Source organism: Camarhynchus parvulus, chromosome 3 (assembly GCF_901933205.1).
Source record: "Camarhynchus parvulus chromosome 3, STF_HiC, whole genome shotgun sequence".
In the NCBI taxonomy this organism is placed as follows: domain Eukaryota; kingdom Metazoa; phylum Chordata; class Aves; order Passeriformes; family Thraupidae; genus Camarhynchus; species Camarhynchus parvulus.
Genome location: NC_044573.1, coordinates 12,193,647 through 12,210,460, shown reverse-complemented (window position 1 = coordinate 12,210,460; position 16,814 = coordinate 12,193,647). Strand labels below are relative to the sequence as shown.

Sequence of the window (16,814 nt, the reverse complement as noted above, 5' to 3'; positions counted from 1 at the left end):
AGAGAGAATTTATTGCCCCATTATCAGGAGAAATGAACTTCTTCCCGCCTCGATGCCATTAGGATTAGGAGGAAGAAGCTGACACTGACCAGACAGAATCCTGTGTTTGAATGGAATTTATGCATCATGGATGAAGTGTATGAATATGCAACAGGCTGTTGCTTTTAAGGGTAAAACCTCTGTTAACGTGGGTCCTTTTTCAGGCTTATTTTGCCCAGAAAGAGGTACCTGGACTGTATGTAACTCTTTGTTTCTATTGTCTGTATTTGTCCTAATTCAAATTGCCCAAAATTTTTATTACTCTAATTATATTGCTATTTTTATAACCATTTTATTACTATTAAACTGTTAAAATTTTAAAAACAAGCGATTGGCGTTTTTCACAGAGGGCAGTAGCTGTTCTCCCAAAATAGGTTCTTTGACTTGCTATGCCAGAGGCCAACCCACACACAGAGCTGAGATGTTTGATTTATTCATAGTTCTGCACAGAAAAGGGAGCTGGGTGGCAAAGCCGCAATGGCAGCACGACAGCTACCAAAACCTTCAAATATTTATACATTTTACTAAACAAAGGCATTAATATTCACTAGCTAAAAGTTACATAGTTCTCTTATTAATTAGTATTCTGTCTTCTGCTTATTAATGATTCTCTTGCTTCTCCTGCTAATTAGTCCCATACTCAGTCTTTCCCTTCTTTTGGGTCAGTGGGTTTCTTGGGTCCATGAGTTGGGGAGCTGGTGGTCATCATCTCCCCCTGCCAGAATTACATTTTACCCAATTGGAGCTGGTTCAGCACAGCTGCTGAGCTGTCTTTATTAGTTTCTTCCTTATCTTTGGGGTCCTGCCAAATGTCCTTGTGGCCCATAAATTCTGCATTCTTTGTGTCCACTGTCAGCTGCACATCCTTCTCCCCAGGCTTTGTTAACCTCCCCCAAGGTCGGAGACCACCTCAAGCCCTAAACCTTCACAAGGTAACCCTACCCACAAGTAATTTGTCTTTTTAACATCCGGACGTCACTCAGGGGTTGCTCGTCAGCCGCTATTTCAGGGGTTAAATCCCCTTTCCTGTTGATTAGGGTTGGAAGCACGCCAAGATCAGACATCCCCCCGCGTCCTTTCTCACGGAAATTTCCAGATATTCCACGTTTTGCACCAATTGGGGCCAACAGGGACGCAGGGGCCCGGCCGCTCCCTCACCGCTTCCCGCCAAAGCCGCGGGCGGGGCGGGGCCGGGGCGGGGCCGGGCGCGCGGGTTTGGCGTGCGGAGCGGCCCGCGCTTCCCGCCGCGGCCATGTCTCGGCAGAGCACACTGCTCCGCTTCTTCTCCAAGGCCCAGCCGGCCCCGCCGGCCGGCGCCGAGCCCCGCAGCGAGCCCCGCCGCGCCTCGGGGAGCGGAACGGCCTCCAGGCCGCCGGCAGCCCCCGGGCGGGGCGGGCCGAGCGGCGGCGCGGCGCGGCGAGAACGGCGAGAAGGGCGCGGGGGGCGGCGCGGCCGCCAAGGCCCCCAAGGCCGCCAGGTACCGGCGGGGACGCGGGAGGACAGGGGAGGGAAGGGGAGGCGGGAGGGAGCTGCAGCGGCCGGCGGTGGGAGCGGGATCCTCAGGGTGTCCGTGTGTCGCTGTCGCCCCGTGGCTGGCGCAGTCCCCGCCATTCCCTGGATGCGGTGCCCGGCCGGGCCCGCGGGCCGGCCCGCAGCGGCCTGGGCTCCCGGCGGGACAATGGGACACCTGCGGGGCGGGCCGTGCTGTTTGGAAGTAGCGCTGCACTCGTGTTTTAAATTTGCTTTCCGTGCTGTGTCATAGAGTGACAATGGGTCAGGCTGGAGGGGAGCACGGTGGGGCATCTGGCCCAACCTCCCTGCTCGAGCAGGGTTGTCCCAGAGCACGTGGCACAGGGTTGTGTTCAGTTTTGAGTACCTCCAGGGAGGGCGGCTCCACCTCTCTGGCCAATCAGTTCCAGTGCGCAGTCACACACGCAGTCAAGAAGTTCTTCCTTGTGGTCTGGTGGAACTTTGTGCCCTTTGTCTCGGGTCCTAATGCTTGGTACCACCGAGGAAAGCCTGGCTCCATCTTCTTGGCAACCCCTCATTTAGGTATTTATACATATTGATGAAGTCCCTCTCAGTCATCTCTCCTCAGGGCCGAACAGGCCCAGCTCCCTCAGCCTTTCCTCTTAAGAGAGATGCTCCTTTCCCATAATCATCGTTGTTGCCCTCTGCTGGACCCGCTCTGGGAGCCCATGTCTCTCTTGTGCTGAACACCACGATGGCAAGTGTCCCACCTGTCAGCACACTGAGTGTCACTGGTGGTTGGGCCACAGCCTGCAGGAGAGTCCCAGCCATAATCTATGGAAATGTGTCAGTGGCTGGGGTGAAATCTGTGGGAAGGAGGAGAGAGCAAATAAAATCTGCACCAGGTGCTTTGCAGTGCAGGTAGAGTCTTTTATTTATTCATTTCTTGTAGCCTGAGGGGTTTTTAAGTCTTACTCTTTTCTTTAGGTGCCTGGTTGAAAATTAGTTTCTACAGGAAAAGGGCATGTAGTGACAGGGCAAGAGAGAATGGCTTCAAACTGAAAGAGAGTAGGTCTAATTAGATTAAAGGAAGAAATTCCTCACTGTGAGGTTGGTGAGGCACTGGCACAGGTTGGATGTGGATGCTCCACCCCTGGAAGTTTTCAAGGCCAGGCTGGATGGGGCTCTGAACAACCTGGGATAGGGGGAGGTGTCCCTGTGCATGGCAGGGGGCTGGGACCAGGTGGTCTTTAGGGTCCCTTTGAACCCAAACCATTCTGTGATAAAGCTCTCTCTCTGTGGGAATCCAGCAGAACTTGGAGGAGCAAATAAAAAAGGTTTAGAAGTGTTGGTGGTGGTATGGAAGGGCTATGTAATCCAGGTTGGAGGGCAAAATGCTCAGCAGCAGCAGTGTGCAGTGACATCTGTGGAGAGAGCTGTTCCAGATGTTTGTGTTCCTTAAATGACACATTTGTTGTCTCTGCAGTGTCTCCTGTGAGTATTCTCCTGGGGACCTGGTGTGGGCCAAGATGGAAGGCTATCCCTGGTGGCCGTGTCTCATTTACAACCACCCCACAGAAAGGACGATAGTCAGAGGAAAAGGAAAATCCACTCGTGTCCACGTGCAGTTCTTTGATGACAGCCCTACGAGGGGTTGGATCAGTGTTAAGTACCTGAAGCCATATAAAGGTAAGAGATAGAAACAAAACTGTTTGAAATGGAAGCCTGACACTTGTTGTGGAATTACAGGCTTGGAATATAGGGTATATTATTCTCCACAGAGAAGGAGCAGCAAAACTAAGAGTAGAATTGAGCATGTTTTGTGCCTTGTAAGTGACAAGTTTTTGAGGGTTACAGGTACGTTTGTGTTTATACAGTTCTTGAAACATAAAACACTAAGCCCTTTTGTTTATTGGATTAGAACAACTAATTAAACAAACTTAAAGCTTGCTGATGTTTGGAGATATTTCCTTTACTTCAGTACAAAAATGATGTAAAGTTAAACCCAGTATTTCCACTTTTAGCCCTGAAATCCCTGAAGTATTAGGAGTGTCAAACCCAGTTTTTAAGCAGCTATTTAGGAACTGTAGTATGTCCAGAATTAAAAGGCTAGGCCCAGGATATTGGGTAAATAAAATTAATTCTGCTGCAGTGTTTCTTCTCAGCAGTGCAGCAGTTTTGTAAATAAAATATATAACTTGAGAATTGAGTGTTGGTGAGGGCAGTGCTTGTATTACAGATCAGAGTTGGTGTTTGTGATACTGAAGAAATGACATGGCTAACTAGTAAAAATCAAATGAAATAATGAGTTAACATTTTGCATAATAAATCTCACCATTTTAATAAACATAATCTGTTTTCCCCTTTTTTCATAATTTTACTGTTGCTGAAAACTAAGTCATTGGCTGTAAATTGTCTTATTAGTCAAATGCTTTATATGTAATGCAGTATTTCTGATGCCCCGTTGTGTCACTGAAAAAACCTGAATTTAAATAGTTTCTCCCTTTCTACAAGTCAGAGTTCCATCTCATGATCATGTAGATACATTTTTGTCTCCTCTGTACTTCAGTGTGCTGCACTTCAGCCATGGTTTTAAATTGAAATGGTAATGTTATTGCTGTGAGTCTTAGCATAATGTGTTGCAAGTAAATTGGTCCGTGGTTATGTGTGTCTTTCCCCAAAGTATCTGAAGGCAATCAGAATATTCTGAGAGCTTGTAGTTGCACAAAGAAGCAGCTACAGGTAAGGGGAATTAATCTGTTTGCCAAAAGAAAATTGCCAAAATGGAGTTTAAGTACAGATACATAGATCTATCACAGGAGGAGTGTTGCATGCAGAGCAGATTAAAATATTTAAAATACCTATTTGCTTTAAAGTCAAACAAACAGCATTTTTATATACAAAGGAAAAGTGTTAGAGTCTTTGGGTAAGAAAATGGATAAGTTTCTTGGGTTGTGTTATTTTTTGTACCTGAGTAAGTGCAGAGAGCACAGGGCCAGACCTGTAACAGGTGGGCAGGAAGAAGTGGAGGTGCTCAGCAGTTGGTTAAGTGAATATACAGGTGTTCCACCCTTGAGTGTGCAGCTCAATTACATGAGAAGATTTTTCTTCTGACATTGTTCAGTCGCATTTAATATTAATGCAGAATATTTTTAGACTGCCTCATTGCATTTGGGAGACCAAAAGGGAGATCTGGATTGTTAATGTGTTGCCTTTGTGCTGTCGAAGCAGCTACTTGTAACTCCCTCTTTGCTACTGCAAACTGGGAGTTGATTGTGAGTCGGAATTTTGTTTGAGTTGTTTCTGAGGTGTTTGGCCTCCTCTGAGTCCTCTGCTTTTGTGTGCCACTGGTTTAGAGCTGAAGCTGCAGTCAGTAGTGGTGGATGATGGGGTTCACAAGAGTGGGGAAAAGGACCTGAAATCAGTCTGTAGAGTGGTTGGCTTTGGTTTTGTGTGTGTGCAGGTGGTGGCAGGAGGGGCTGTGCAGGAGGAGGAGGGAATGCAGCAGTTATTAATAGCAGGCTTTGTTCACTGCCCTGCAGTGGCAGCCTGGGCGCCCAGCGTGATTGGCCATCAGCTAATCTGGCTAATGGGCTGGGCTGGGTGCCTGGCTGCACTCAGAGCAGCACTTTGGAGGCCAGCAGAGCTTTCAGGTCTGTGCCATAGGTGGCTTGTGCCTAGAAAGTGAAGATAACTCTGGCTGAACTTAGCTGTCACTGCTAAAACAGCCCTGTGGTCTCAGTCAGGTCTGTCTGCTGCTCTGCCAGTGTTAAATTCAGTACTAACTACAGTGAGAGTGAGTCTGAGCTCAGCCTAGGAGTGCTCACATGTGGTAATGAGTTACAGAAATAGAAGCAATTCTTCAAGTGTTCATGGAGGTAGGCATTTCATTTGTGAATGTGTGTACTTTCCCCAGGGGTAGTTCAGCAGGATGATAGATTGCTGTGTTTAAGATGTGGTGGGAATGAGTGGTGGCAGCACAAGAGTTTAGTTATCTGAATATGAATGCTAGTTGTCTGAATACATTTCAAAGTGAACTATGATCACTAGACTTAACAAATGTTAAGTCTAGCATTTAGCATTTGTTCTTAACAAATCTGTGTTTTTTACAGGTTCATCAGACAAGGAGACGATGAAGGGAGGTATGTTTTACAGCACAAAGCCTGAAATTAAAAGAGCCATGGTGCTGGCAGATGATGCCATGAGCAAAGATAAAACCAAGAGGCTTGAACTGGCAGTATGCAATGAGCCTTCAGACACAGAGGAGGAAGAGGAAGAAGTGGAGGTAAAATGTTTCTTAATTGCTGTCACTTGCAGAAATATTGCTAGAACTTAGAAGCTGTGACTTGGACCTAAGCATGGAATATCCTGCAGTTCTCTGGTACAGTAATCACAGCTTATCTCCTAGTTAATCTTGCACACATGTATCCATTTGTCTTTTTTTGTACTGCTTCTGTGTTGTCAGGTCATATGCTGGTCTCTCATCTTTTCTAGTTGGAAAGACAAGTCTCTTTGGTGTTCTGTATGGTAAGGACTGACCTCAGAATCTCCTTAATTTCTCTGAGTCTCTTCACTCATCACTCCCTGGTGACCTACTTTTTCACCCAGAAATGCTTTTTTCTGATGCATCATTTTATCTTCTCTATCTGCTATTCATAGTCCAAGTTGCCCTAAGTTTGATCTGGAGTTTTAGTGTGTCTTAATATATAAATTTATAGCTTTTTGACTGTTCATCTAAGGCATTAAATTGAATTTTTGGAGCCCACCCTCATCTTGTGGAGTAGCACTAAAATACCAGTTCTTGCACTGTTAACAGCAGTCTTGGTGGAGTAACTAAAATGTGATGTTTTACTGTGTTGTATTCATGTTGTATTGATTCAGTTATTATTTCAGTGGCACCGTATGCCTTGGAATAGATTTCTTTGGAGAGGAATGGTATGAGGACACTGTCAGTGGGATGGTGGCTTCCCTTAGCTCGTATACTCAGTCTCCAGTGTGACAGCCCTGAGGGACAGGTGCCACTCCAGGCGTTGTGTTATGTGCAGTGGCACTTTGTACTCACTGCAGTCCCTCCACTGCTGATTTTCCATTAAAGTTTGAGGCTGAAAAGGCAAATAACAGAGTTATTTTATCTTTTCTTTTATTTATCTTTTCTTTCTCCTACACGTGCCATATTCTTTTTTGTGTAGTTTAAATGCTTTGTTCATCAGCATCACATATGCACAGTAATGAATGAGTCTCTAAGGAACAGAAATAAGACTGATTATGTCACTGGCCAGTAGCAGTTACTTGTCCAGAAAAAACCTGGGTTCTGTAAAGGTACTTGGAATTGGCTGTGGCTCTGCTGTCTCTTGCTTGAAGCATCATAGGTACTGCGTTATTGCACATTTTTGCACTTCTTTATGCAACACTGTCTTTGTAGCCAGAATTATCTACAGACAAAATAATTTATTTTTCCAGGAGATGAGTGAAAATGCATCAGGCAACAGTGAAGACTGCAATAGTGAGGAGGATGTGAAAAGCAATAAGCGAGTGATGAGCAGGGAAAGAGCTGTGAAAGCCAAGAGAAGGAGAGTGTTGGATTCTGACAGTGACCACGATGGCTCTGATGTGGAGTTCAAGCCTGATGGGAAAGAAGCAGCCAGCAGTGAGGAAGCCAGTAGTGGGGTGGATGAAAATGAGTCTTCTGACACAGAGACAGAGGCAGAGAGTGTTGCAGAGAGCCCCGTAAAAGTCCCTTCTAAACGAAAGAGGAGAGAGGTGAAAAAGCCTGCTAAAAGGAGTAGCCTGGGAAATGACTGTTCTGAAACGCCCAAAAGAGCAGCAGCAGTGTCTTCAGAAGCCAAGTCTAAGCTGACATCCTTTGCAGCACCTGAAAGTTTTGAATCTCAAGCAAATGCTTGCAGTGGAGGCACTGGTGGCTTCTCGGTGTGGGAGCACGAAAAGCTGGACTGGCTGCAGGAAGGGAAGAGGAGGGATGCGCACAGGAGGCGTCAGGGTGACCCTGACTACGACCCCTGCACTCTGTACGTGCCCGAGGATTACCTCAACAAGTGCACGCCGGGCGTAAGGAGGTGGTGGCAGCTCAAAAGCCAGAACCTCGACGCTGTGATTTGCTACAAGGTGGGAAAGTTCTACGAGCTGTATCACATGGACGCGGTCACCGGCGTCAATGAGCTGGGCCTGATCTTCATGAAGGGCACCTGGGCCCACTCAGGCTTTCCGGAGACCGCGTTCGGCCGCTTCTCCGACGTCCTCGTGCAGAAGGGCTACAAGGTGGCACGCGTGGAGCAGACGGAAACGCCCGAAATGATGGAAGCGCGCTGCAGGTCCGCGGGCCACTCCAGCAGGTTTGACAAGGTGGTGCGGCGGGAGGTCTGCAGGATCATCACCAAGGGAACGCAGACCTACAGCGTCATGGACTGCGACCCCTCCGAGAACCACAGCAGGTTCCTGCTGAGCGTGAAGGAGAAGGAGGACACGGCCGGGACGCGCCTCTACGGCGTCTGCTTCGTCGACACCTCCATGGGGAAGTTCCACGTCGGCCAGTTCCCGGATGATCGCCACTGCTCCAGGTTTAGGACTTTGGTCGCTCACTACACCCCCGTGCAGGTGCTGTTTGAGAAGGGGAACCTGTCTGTGGACACACAGAAGATACTGAAGGGCTCGCTGGTTTCTTGCATGCAGGAAGGGCTGACCTCGGGTTCCCAGTTCTGGAATGCATCTAAAACACTAAAAGTCCTTCTTGAGGAAGGATATTTCAAGGAGAAGCAGAATTGTGAAAATGGATGTTCTCTGCCCTCTGTAATCAAATCTCTGACTTCAGAGAGTGACTCCCTGGGATTAACTCCTGGTGAAAACAGTGAATTAGCTTTGTCAGCTCTTGGGGGATGCGTCTTCTATCTCAAAAAATGTTTGATTGATCAGGAGCTGTTATCACAGGCAAACTTTGAGGAATATGTCCCTGTGGATATTGCTACTGCAAAAACCATGAGTTCAAGTAGTTTGTTTGGCAGAACTGGCCAGCGGATGGTGCTGGATGGAGTCACCCTGATGAACTTGGAAGTCCTGCAGAATGGAACTAATGGAAGCACAGAAGGTACTTTGTTGGAAAGGATTGATTCTTGCTGTACGCCATTCGGGAAGCGACTCCTGAAACAATGGCTCTGCGCTCCTCTTTGTAATCCTAAATCCATCAATGATCGTTTGGATGCTGTCGAGGACCTCCTGGAAGTGCCAGATAAAATGTCTGAAGTCACTGAGTACCTCAAGAAACTGCCTGACCTTGAAAGACTGCTCAGCAAAATTCACAGCATTGGGTCCCCACTCAAAAGTGAGAACCATCCTGACAGCAGGGCCATCTTCTATGAAGAACTCAAATACAGCAAGAAAAAAATTGCTGACTTTCTGTCTACCCTGGAGGGATTCAAAGTAATGAATGAAATTGTCGAATTCATGGAGGAGTTTGCCAGTGACTTCAAATCCAGAGTCCTGAGGCAGCTGGTCACCCGCAGAACCACAAATCCCGATGGCCGCTTCCCAGACCTGAGTGCAGAGCTCACCAGGTGGGACACTGCCTTTGATCACAACCAGGCTCGGAAGACAGGAGTGATTACCCCCAAGCTGGGCTTTGACCCTGATTATGATGGAGCACTGGAGGATATCAGATCTCTCGAGGAGGACCTTCGGAAGTACCTGGATAAGCAGCGCAAGCTGCTCGGGTCCAAATCCGTGCAGTACTGGGGGACAGGCAAGAACCGGTACCAGATGGAGATCCCAGAAAGTGTCATCTCCCGTAACCTGCCCGAGGAGTACGAGCTGAGGTCCAGCAGGAAGGGCTACAAGCGCTACTGGACCAAGGAGATCGAGAAGATGCTGGCTGCCATGGTGAACGCCGAGGAGCGCCGCGACACGCTGCCCTCAAGGACTGCATGAGGCGCCTCTTCTACAACTTCGACAAGAACAGCAAGGACTGGCAGACAGCTGTGGAGTGCATTGCTGTGCTGGGTAAGAGCTTTGCCTCCTTCTGACACTGTAAATATGAAACATGATCTGGGCAAGCTTGTTGCCAGCTCTTGACTTGTGTTTGAAAGCTCTTGATTGTGGTAAGGGCTTTGATAATTAGTAGTGATTCCCTGTTTCATTCCTGTTGCATGGTTGTAGATGTGCAGCCAGATGGTTCTCCCAGTTCAGTGTAGCCTGGTGGGCCTCACTGCTTCCAGAGCCTTGTGTGTGGATTAGTAGCTTCTTATTAAATGGAGCTATAAAAATCTAAGCTGCTGGTAAGTTTTTTTTCTATCTGAGCAGGATGCTTTCTGGCCATCCTTTAAAAATACAAGTACTCAGTGATGAGCCTTGAAGAAGGTAGTCTACTAAGAGGGCTTCCCCAAATCCTCCTTAAATTTCTGGGATAGAACAATTTCCTGTATTCCCTTCTCAGGACTGGCATACTTCTGTCCTGTGGATTTTCTGCTAGGGTGAGGCACTCTGGGATGTCTTTGTTCCAGGGAAAAATGAAAGCAGTCTCTGAATGCCACTAGAGCAGAAAAGGGAGGGCAGGCAGGCAGTGTTGGCTGGGAATGGAGTTGCTGGGAGAGCTGGGAAGCAGTCACATCAGCCACACCACAGCTCAGGGCAAGTGCTGAATTGGTTCCCAGCAGAGAGGAATTCAGTGTCCAGGCTCAGCTGTAGTGTGTGTACATAAAGCCTCTAAAATCATGAACAGTCTCATTGTGTGGGTGATAGCTTTTAGAACCTTGGGGCTCAGCTAACTGAGGGGTCTTGTGCTGCTGCTTCCTGCTGGACACACAGAGTTTTAATATTTATACATTTTTCCTCTGGCAACTTTCAGGCAGAATTAGGATTCTTCACAAAGTAATTCACTGTCACAGAAGCTGAATGAAAAACCAATGCTGAATGAAAAACCAATTATTGTTTTATACGTGAACTTTTGAAATGAAATTATGTGGATTTTAAAGACTTTTGAACTAAAATAACTATAGGGGAGTATTTTTTATCATGACATCTGTAGAAATCTGAAAGGAATGAGGAAAGACACTGTAAATATTCCCACCTTGTTCTGGAGTCCTTCGTGGGTGTTTCCCTTATGAGGAAAATGGAATAAAATAGAAAAGTGTTTCTACAAAATTGCTGTTCAATGAGTAAATGAATTCCAGTGTATGAAGAAATTTGAAAGTGTGACTGATTGGAATTTCTCTTCATTTTCTAGATGTCTTGATGTCCCTTGCTCACTACAGTCAAGGTGGTGATGGACCTCTGTGCCGACCTGTAATCCTGCTGCCTACGGATAATACTCCTCCCTTCCTGGAACTCAGAAATTCCCGCCATCCATGCATCACAAAAACTTTCTTTGGGGATGATTTTATTCCCAATGACATTGTGATAGGCATCAAGGACGAAGGCAGCAGCAGTGAGGCCTCCTGTGTGCTGGTAACTGGCCCCAACATGGGTGGCAAATCTACGCTCATGAGACAGGTGATTGTCGTACTCTCACTGGTACCAGGGTACCTCTGGGGTTTGGGTGAGGGAATTACAGGGCCTGGCTGTCATGGGTGTCACAGGAGGTCCCAGAAAGTGCTCATGTTCAGAGAGATTTTCTGCTATAGGGAGGGATAAGTTTTAGTTGTCCTAGGAGAGTTGGTTGGGAAGAAGTGATAGAGTACTGTTTATCTTTTTCAAGTGACTTACCCGGGACTTGGCATCAGCTGGCAAAAGATGCTTCTGCAGGTTGAACAAGCTGAAACTAGAGATCAGCAGGGATGTTGCTTTATAAACACTGCTTGCTGTGATAATTTGTGTTTTGAAGGCTTTCAGAGTAGTTCAGTCCTGCCAGAGCTGATGCTGCTGCAGCCTGGAGCTGTTAAAGCAGCGGGAAGCTTTATGTACTCCAGTCCCTGTTTTAGGGGAAACACAGCTTCGTGCCCTTGCTGTGTGTGTGGAACTGAAGCTGCAAGCACCGGTGCAGATGTGACTGTCCCCGTTTGCTGTGCAGGCTGGTCTCCTGGTGGTCATGGCCCAGCTGGGGTGCTACGTGCCCGCGGAATCCTGCAGGCTCACGCCCATCGACCGCGTGTTCACGCGGCTCGGCGCCTCCGACAGGATCATGGCCGGTGAGTGCCTGACACACAGCTAGCTGCACAGGGGGCTGCTGGCACCAACTTTCTGCTCCTGCTTCCAGTGGCAAGCTGGAAAGGGGACAGTATTTTGCAGGGAGAGCTGTGCATTCTTTTCTTTTGTTGTTCGGAGTGGAGACAGGATTGTACTTAGGCTTTATTTTTTCATGTGTGCGTCCATTTGATTTTTGACAGATGCACGGGATCACTTCCTAATGAATTTTAATATTAAAAGCCTAACTCTCACCTGGATGCAAGTCTGAGGAATATCTTTTTTTAGTATTGATTATATTCTGCTCTCACTGATACCTTTTTGTAAGTGTTGTGAAATAGGACAGTGATGTTGGGGCAGCTGTTGCACAGGAGTTGTTTTTGTGCCTTCCTGCAAGGACTATAGAAGTTCCTTGTTTCAGTCATTATGTTTGAAATCTGATTTCTTCTGATGAGCCAGAGAGGCAGATGTCCTTCTTGGAAGTAGTAGTTGACAGTTCTTGGAGTATTTTGTTCCTTGAATGGAGAGGAAGAGACAAGTGGAGGATGACATGACAAGTGGAATGGTAAAGTCTGCCAGTGGTGATAGGCAAAGTGCCACTGGGCTAGAAAAATAAAATGATTGTTGTGGTAAGAGTAGTATCATTGCTCACTAAGGAGTGCACAGGTTTTCTGTGATCTCTCTGCTGAAAAATGTGGGTCAGTGAATATGAAAGGAGTTAAGCCCACTGAACTTATTGCACAGAAGGAATTTGGAAATGAATCATTCCAAGTTCTTAATTAAAAAAAATATTGACACTTCCCCAAATCAAGGCTTTTTTTCTCAGCTAGAGAATGTTATTAAGGCTTTCTTTGCCCAGCTCATCTCCATTTTGTTTAATTTCAGTACAAGAAGGAATCAAAAGTGTGAAAAATACTTAAATGCTTATGGTAGAGATGAGAAGGGCCCTTCCTTCATGAGAGATGGTCTAGCAAAATGTAGCATTTTCAATTTTTTTTCAGTTAACTGAGGACTATACTTCTGATTTGACATTTCAGTTGTGAGGGTAAGCACTGCTAAGAACGAGCTCTGAAATCTGTTCTTGATACATTTGTTTGCACACTCTGTAGACAGAAAAGCACAGAAAAAGTTGTTCCACAGCAGTCACTTTGTAATGGATGTCAGCAGGACTTTTATTAAGTTAATTTTTCAGTAATAAAATTTTAGGACTTTATTTTTTGAAGAGAATAAATGGTTATTCTTAAATATTGTTGAAACAATTAAATCCTGGCTATTTCTTTAAATAAATGCAGAAAATCAGGATTGGTGGACGCTGCTTAGTAATTCATGTTAGAAAACTTATGTTAGAGCAAAGCAGTGCTCATGCAGCATGAGTACAGGAAATAAATGCTTGCCTTTAATGGAATAAACTGCATTAATTGCTGCTACTTGTGATTATTTGTAATGATCTCCACAAAGAACAAGTAAATCCCGACTTTGTAAGTGTGGGTTTATCACGTGGAAGGGTGTGTACTTCTGCTCATAATCTGCTAAAACCAATTTCTGGTGTAAATTTCAGGCTTTGTATTATCTGGGTTGCTGAAACTCCCATGAGATGCTTGAGCCTTAGCAGCAGAATATTGCTTTTGTCATACTTCATTCGAGGAGAGAATATACAAATAAAGCCTTTATTATCCAAATAGTTCCCTCCTGACATCACAACCAAACCAGTTATTCCAGTCTCTCAGTCTTTGATTTTCTGCTTGTTTTTTTTTTGCTGGAAAGCCACACACACCTTCCGCCTGTCCTGTGCATTCAGGCCAAAAAAGGGACAAAAATTCTCCCCATTGTAGCTTTTGTGCCCCTCTTTTTGTCCAGCTGTTACTTTTGACTGGTGCTATTAAAAATAAGCAGGTGTGTTGGCCTGAAAACTTAATTAATTGTGCTTGTGCTTATTCCTGTACTCTAAAGGAATCAAAACTTGTTTTTTCTGGCAAATGGGAACCTGCTGTTTTCTCACTGGAAAAAAAGTGTCATGTTTTTGTTCATCTTCAGTTAGCTACTGAGTTTCACTTTAGCTTAACCAAGATTCTAGTGCAGATTAAATGAAGTTTTAGTTGTGGTTCTCAGATCTTTGACTTACTTTGTGGCTTTTTTTTTTGTCATTTCCTTTAAAGGTGAAAGTACCTTCTTTGTCGAATTGAGTGAGACTTCCAGCATTCTCCAGCATGCAACAGAGCACTCCCTTGTTCTCGTGGATGAACTGGGTAATTAGACCATTTTGTAATAGATGGAAGCTAAATCTGTGGGATGAAAGACTGGCTGCAAGGTTTTTGGGCTGTCTGAATGGCAGCCAAATACACAGGGCCAGTTTCACCATAATGATGTTGGTGTTTAACTGGTGTGTCAGCCTCTCTAACATGAACACATCTTGGGTGCTCTGGGAACTCTTCACCACTTCCCACCCCCAGTCATTATTACCCTATTTCCAGCTGTGGTTTCCTGCTTTTGCTTTGCATAATTACTTGTAGCAAACCTCAGGAGAGCAGAAACATCTTTTTTCTGCAGTGCAGAAGAGGGTGATTGTTATGGGGCCAACACCCAGGTCCCCTTCCCCTGGTGCCGGTGGCTCTCACCCCTCAATGCTCTTTGTTGGCCTTGCACCCAGCGGGGAGGGGAACAGACAAACACTACAAATGCCTTGCTGCATTTGTCTGTGGGTTGTCTGTCTGTCCAGCAGCACGTGAGCTGTGGATTGACTTTTCTGTGCCCCTCGTGCTGCCGAGTGTGCCACAGGTGTCCCGTTGTGTCCCCAGGCAGAGGCACGGCCACGTTTGACGGCACAGCCATAGCGAGCGCGGTGGTGGAGGAGCTGGCGCAGAGGATCCGGTGCCGGACGCTGTTCTCCACTCACTACCACTCCCTGGTGGAGGACCATTCCCACAGCCAGGCCGTGCGCCTGGGACACATGGTATGGCTGGGAGGATGGGCTTCTCCCTGCTGGGACTTCTCCTGCTTTTCTGTGCTCTTCTGCCCTGAGAAATGGCTGGTTTGGGAACAGGACATGATGTCCCATGTGTTTGTTAGGCTGTAGGTCAATATTGCAAACTCTAACTTGTGACTTGCTCTTCCCAGGCATGCATGGTTGAAAATGAGAGTGAGGATCCAAGCCAGGAAACAATTACATTCCTGTACAAGTTCATTGAAGGAGCCTGCCCAAAGAGCTACGGATTCAATGCAGCAAGACTTGCAGATATTCCAGAGGAAGTCATTCAGAAGGGGCACAGAAAAGCCAAAGAGTTTGAAAAAACAACCATCTCACTGAGAATATTTAGGTAAGGCCCTGGGTTTCTGTATTGAAGTTGCAAATGGCTTATAGGAACCCATTCTAATATGTGGGCAGTCGCTTTTGCTCAGTCACAGCACGAGGGGCAGTTACAACTACTTTTGTGAACATCAGATGTTCACAGGGAGGGAGGGGGGAAGGTACTATGGGAGGGCAGAGATGATGAGCAGTATTTTAAGCCTTGGGTCACTATGCCAGTCTGAATTTGCACACAGACGGAGTGGGGGGTGTGCTGGCAGTCTTTACACCAGGCCCAGCATCCATGTCTCCTAAAGCTGTTGCAGGAGTGGCAATCTCAAGCTCTGCCCCTCAGTGTTCCTGTCAGTAAAGGTGGTTGTTTCTCCCAGGTACCTGTGCCAGGTGGTGGATGGAGCAACCTGTGAGGCAAACGCGGTTCGGAAACTCACGGCAATGATTGACCGGCTTTAGGAACTCGCACGGCTTTCTCAAGAAGGTGGGAGCAGACAACATTATGATCTAATAAACTTTATTTTTTAAAAATGACCATTTTTCCATTGTCTTTCCTAGGAAATTAAACCCTTTAATTCATACCTACCCTCTACATAATGGTTATTGAGTACTCCACAATATATTAAGTCTAGATGTTATGGTACATGCATACACTTTCAGGCTGTTGATTACCCACTGTCACCAATACACATAAATGGAAAAAAGCTATGAAACTGTATAGGGCTGTATATATACTTGTCTCAGCTTCATTAGAGCAGGAAATTGCTGTGATTTCCAGCAGGTTATGTAAGTAATGTCCAGACTGTTCAAAAAAAACTATGAACAGAGTAAAAGTACAAGACTGTTTTGAGGAGACTTTCTACTGTGTACTTTAAAACATAGTAAAATTTCTTTCACAAAACTTAGTTACATGGGTACTTTGTTTTATAGTGCATTATAGTCTAGGAAGTCTCATTAAAACACTCGCTTTTCTTTCTTTTGTTAGGGTGGTTTGAGTACAGACTATTGCTGGGGCAGGGGAGGAGATTATTCTAACTTCAGAGGACACCAGAAAAATTGCTGGATATAATTTAAGATTAGTGTTTTCTCTTTCATAGAAAGAACGTACATACTGGGACATGAGTACAGTTACAGCAAGTCTAGGTGTGCTAACAAAACAGGACACATTCAAGTACAATAAGATTTTTTGCTTGAAATTAGAAACAAACTACATGAGATTAAAGCATTAAAATCATATTTCTCAATCTGAATAAATGTTAAAAAATCAAAAGAAATGCAGAAGTGCTAGCTCACATTTTTACCATGTTACAAAAGCGATTGGTACCCATGTCCATAAAGGCAGCAACAAAGAATGCTGCTTGTCTACAGAATAGTACTACTGCAAATTGGACTGCGTTTCAATGCTACTTGTAAAAACACCAGCTCTCAGAAGTTGGTATCTGTACAAAATTGCAGCTTATTTTTCTTCACTTCTGTCCCTTCAAAGTCTTTGTTTACACAGTAATGCTAAAACGCCCAGTTCTGTTATCCTGAGTCAACATATTGCCACTTTCTTTTTTGGTAGGTTGAGCTCCATAGTGTCAACACCTCACACATCCGCTTTAATACAGTCTCTTTCTGCAGAAATGGGCAAGTGTAACTTCCTCCAAAAAAAAGTTTTAATAGTTATGATATTAGAATGGCAGGACTTTCTTTCTGAAAAGGAATTCAGTTGTGCTGCAATGTATTAGATTCTATAGGTGGAGCAGAGTCATATAGTGTATCTGTATCGTGTGTAGGCTCTCCGGCGAGCGTACAGGGATTGGACAGTGTTCCAGCACCACAGTCACAGAAAAACCTACAACACAGAGAGACAGCTCTTAGTGGCCATGCCCTCCTGCCCTGG

The 16,814-nt window shown here is 45.7% G+C and overlaps 2 protein-coding genes across 3 annotated transcripts in view; one reads left to right on the top strand and one right to left on the bottom strand.

Annotated features, from left to right (window-relative positions):
- The first annotated feature begins 1,254 nt into the window (after positions 1–1,254).
- Positions 1,255–15,463, top strand: MSH6 (mutS homolog 6). The gene is given in 13 exon segments (XM_030946068.1): positions 1,255–1,385; positions 1,388–1,414; positions 1,417–1,516; positions 2,996–3,198; positions 5,622–5,794; positions 6,970–9,420; positions 9,423–9,516; positions 10,739–11,004; positions 11,522–11,639; positions 13,791–13,880; positions 14,430–14,584; positions 14,749–14,948; positions 15,307–15,463. Coding segments are annotated over 13 exon segments (4,053 nt in total). The 5' UTR covers positions 1,255–1,291; the 3' UTR covers positions 15,389–15,463.
- FBXO11 (F-box protein 11) overlaps positions 15,430–16,814 on the bottom strand; it is a 70,657-nt gene continuing 69,272 nt past the window's right edge. For both annotated transcript variants that reach the window (XM_030946069.1, XM_030946070.1), the window contains exon 23: positions 15,430–16,766. In XM_030946069.1, the coding sequence (XP_030801929.1) occupies positions 16,637–16,766 (130 nt within the window). In that variant the 3' untranslated portion in view covers positions 15,430–16,636. The remainder of the gene's footprint in view (positions 16,767–16,814) is intronic.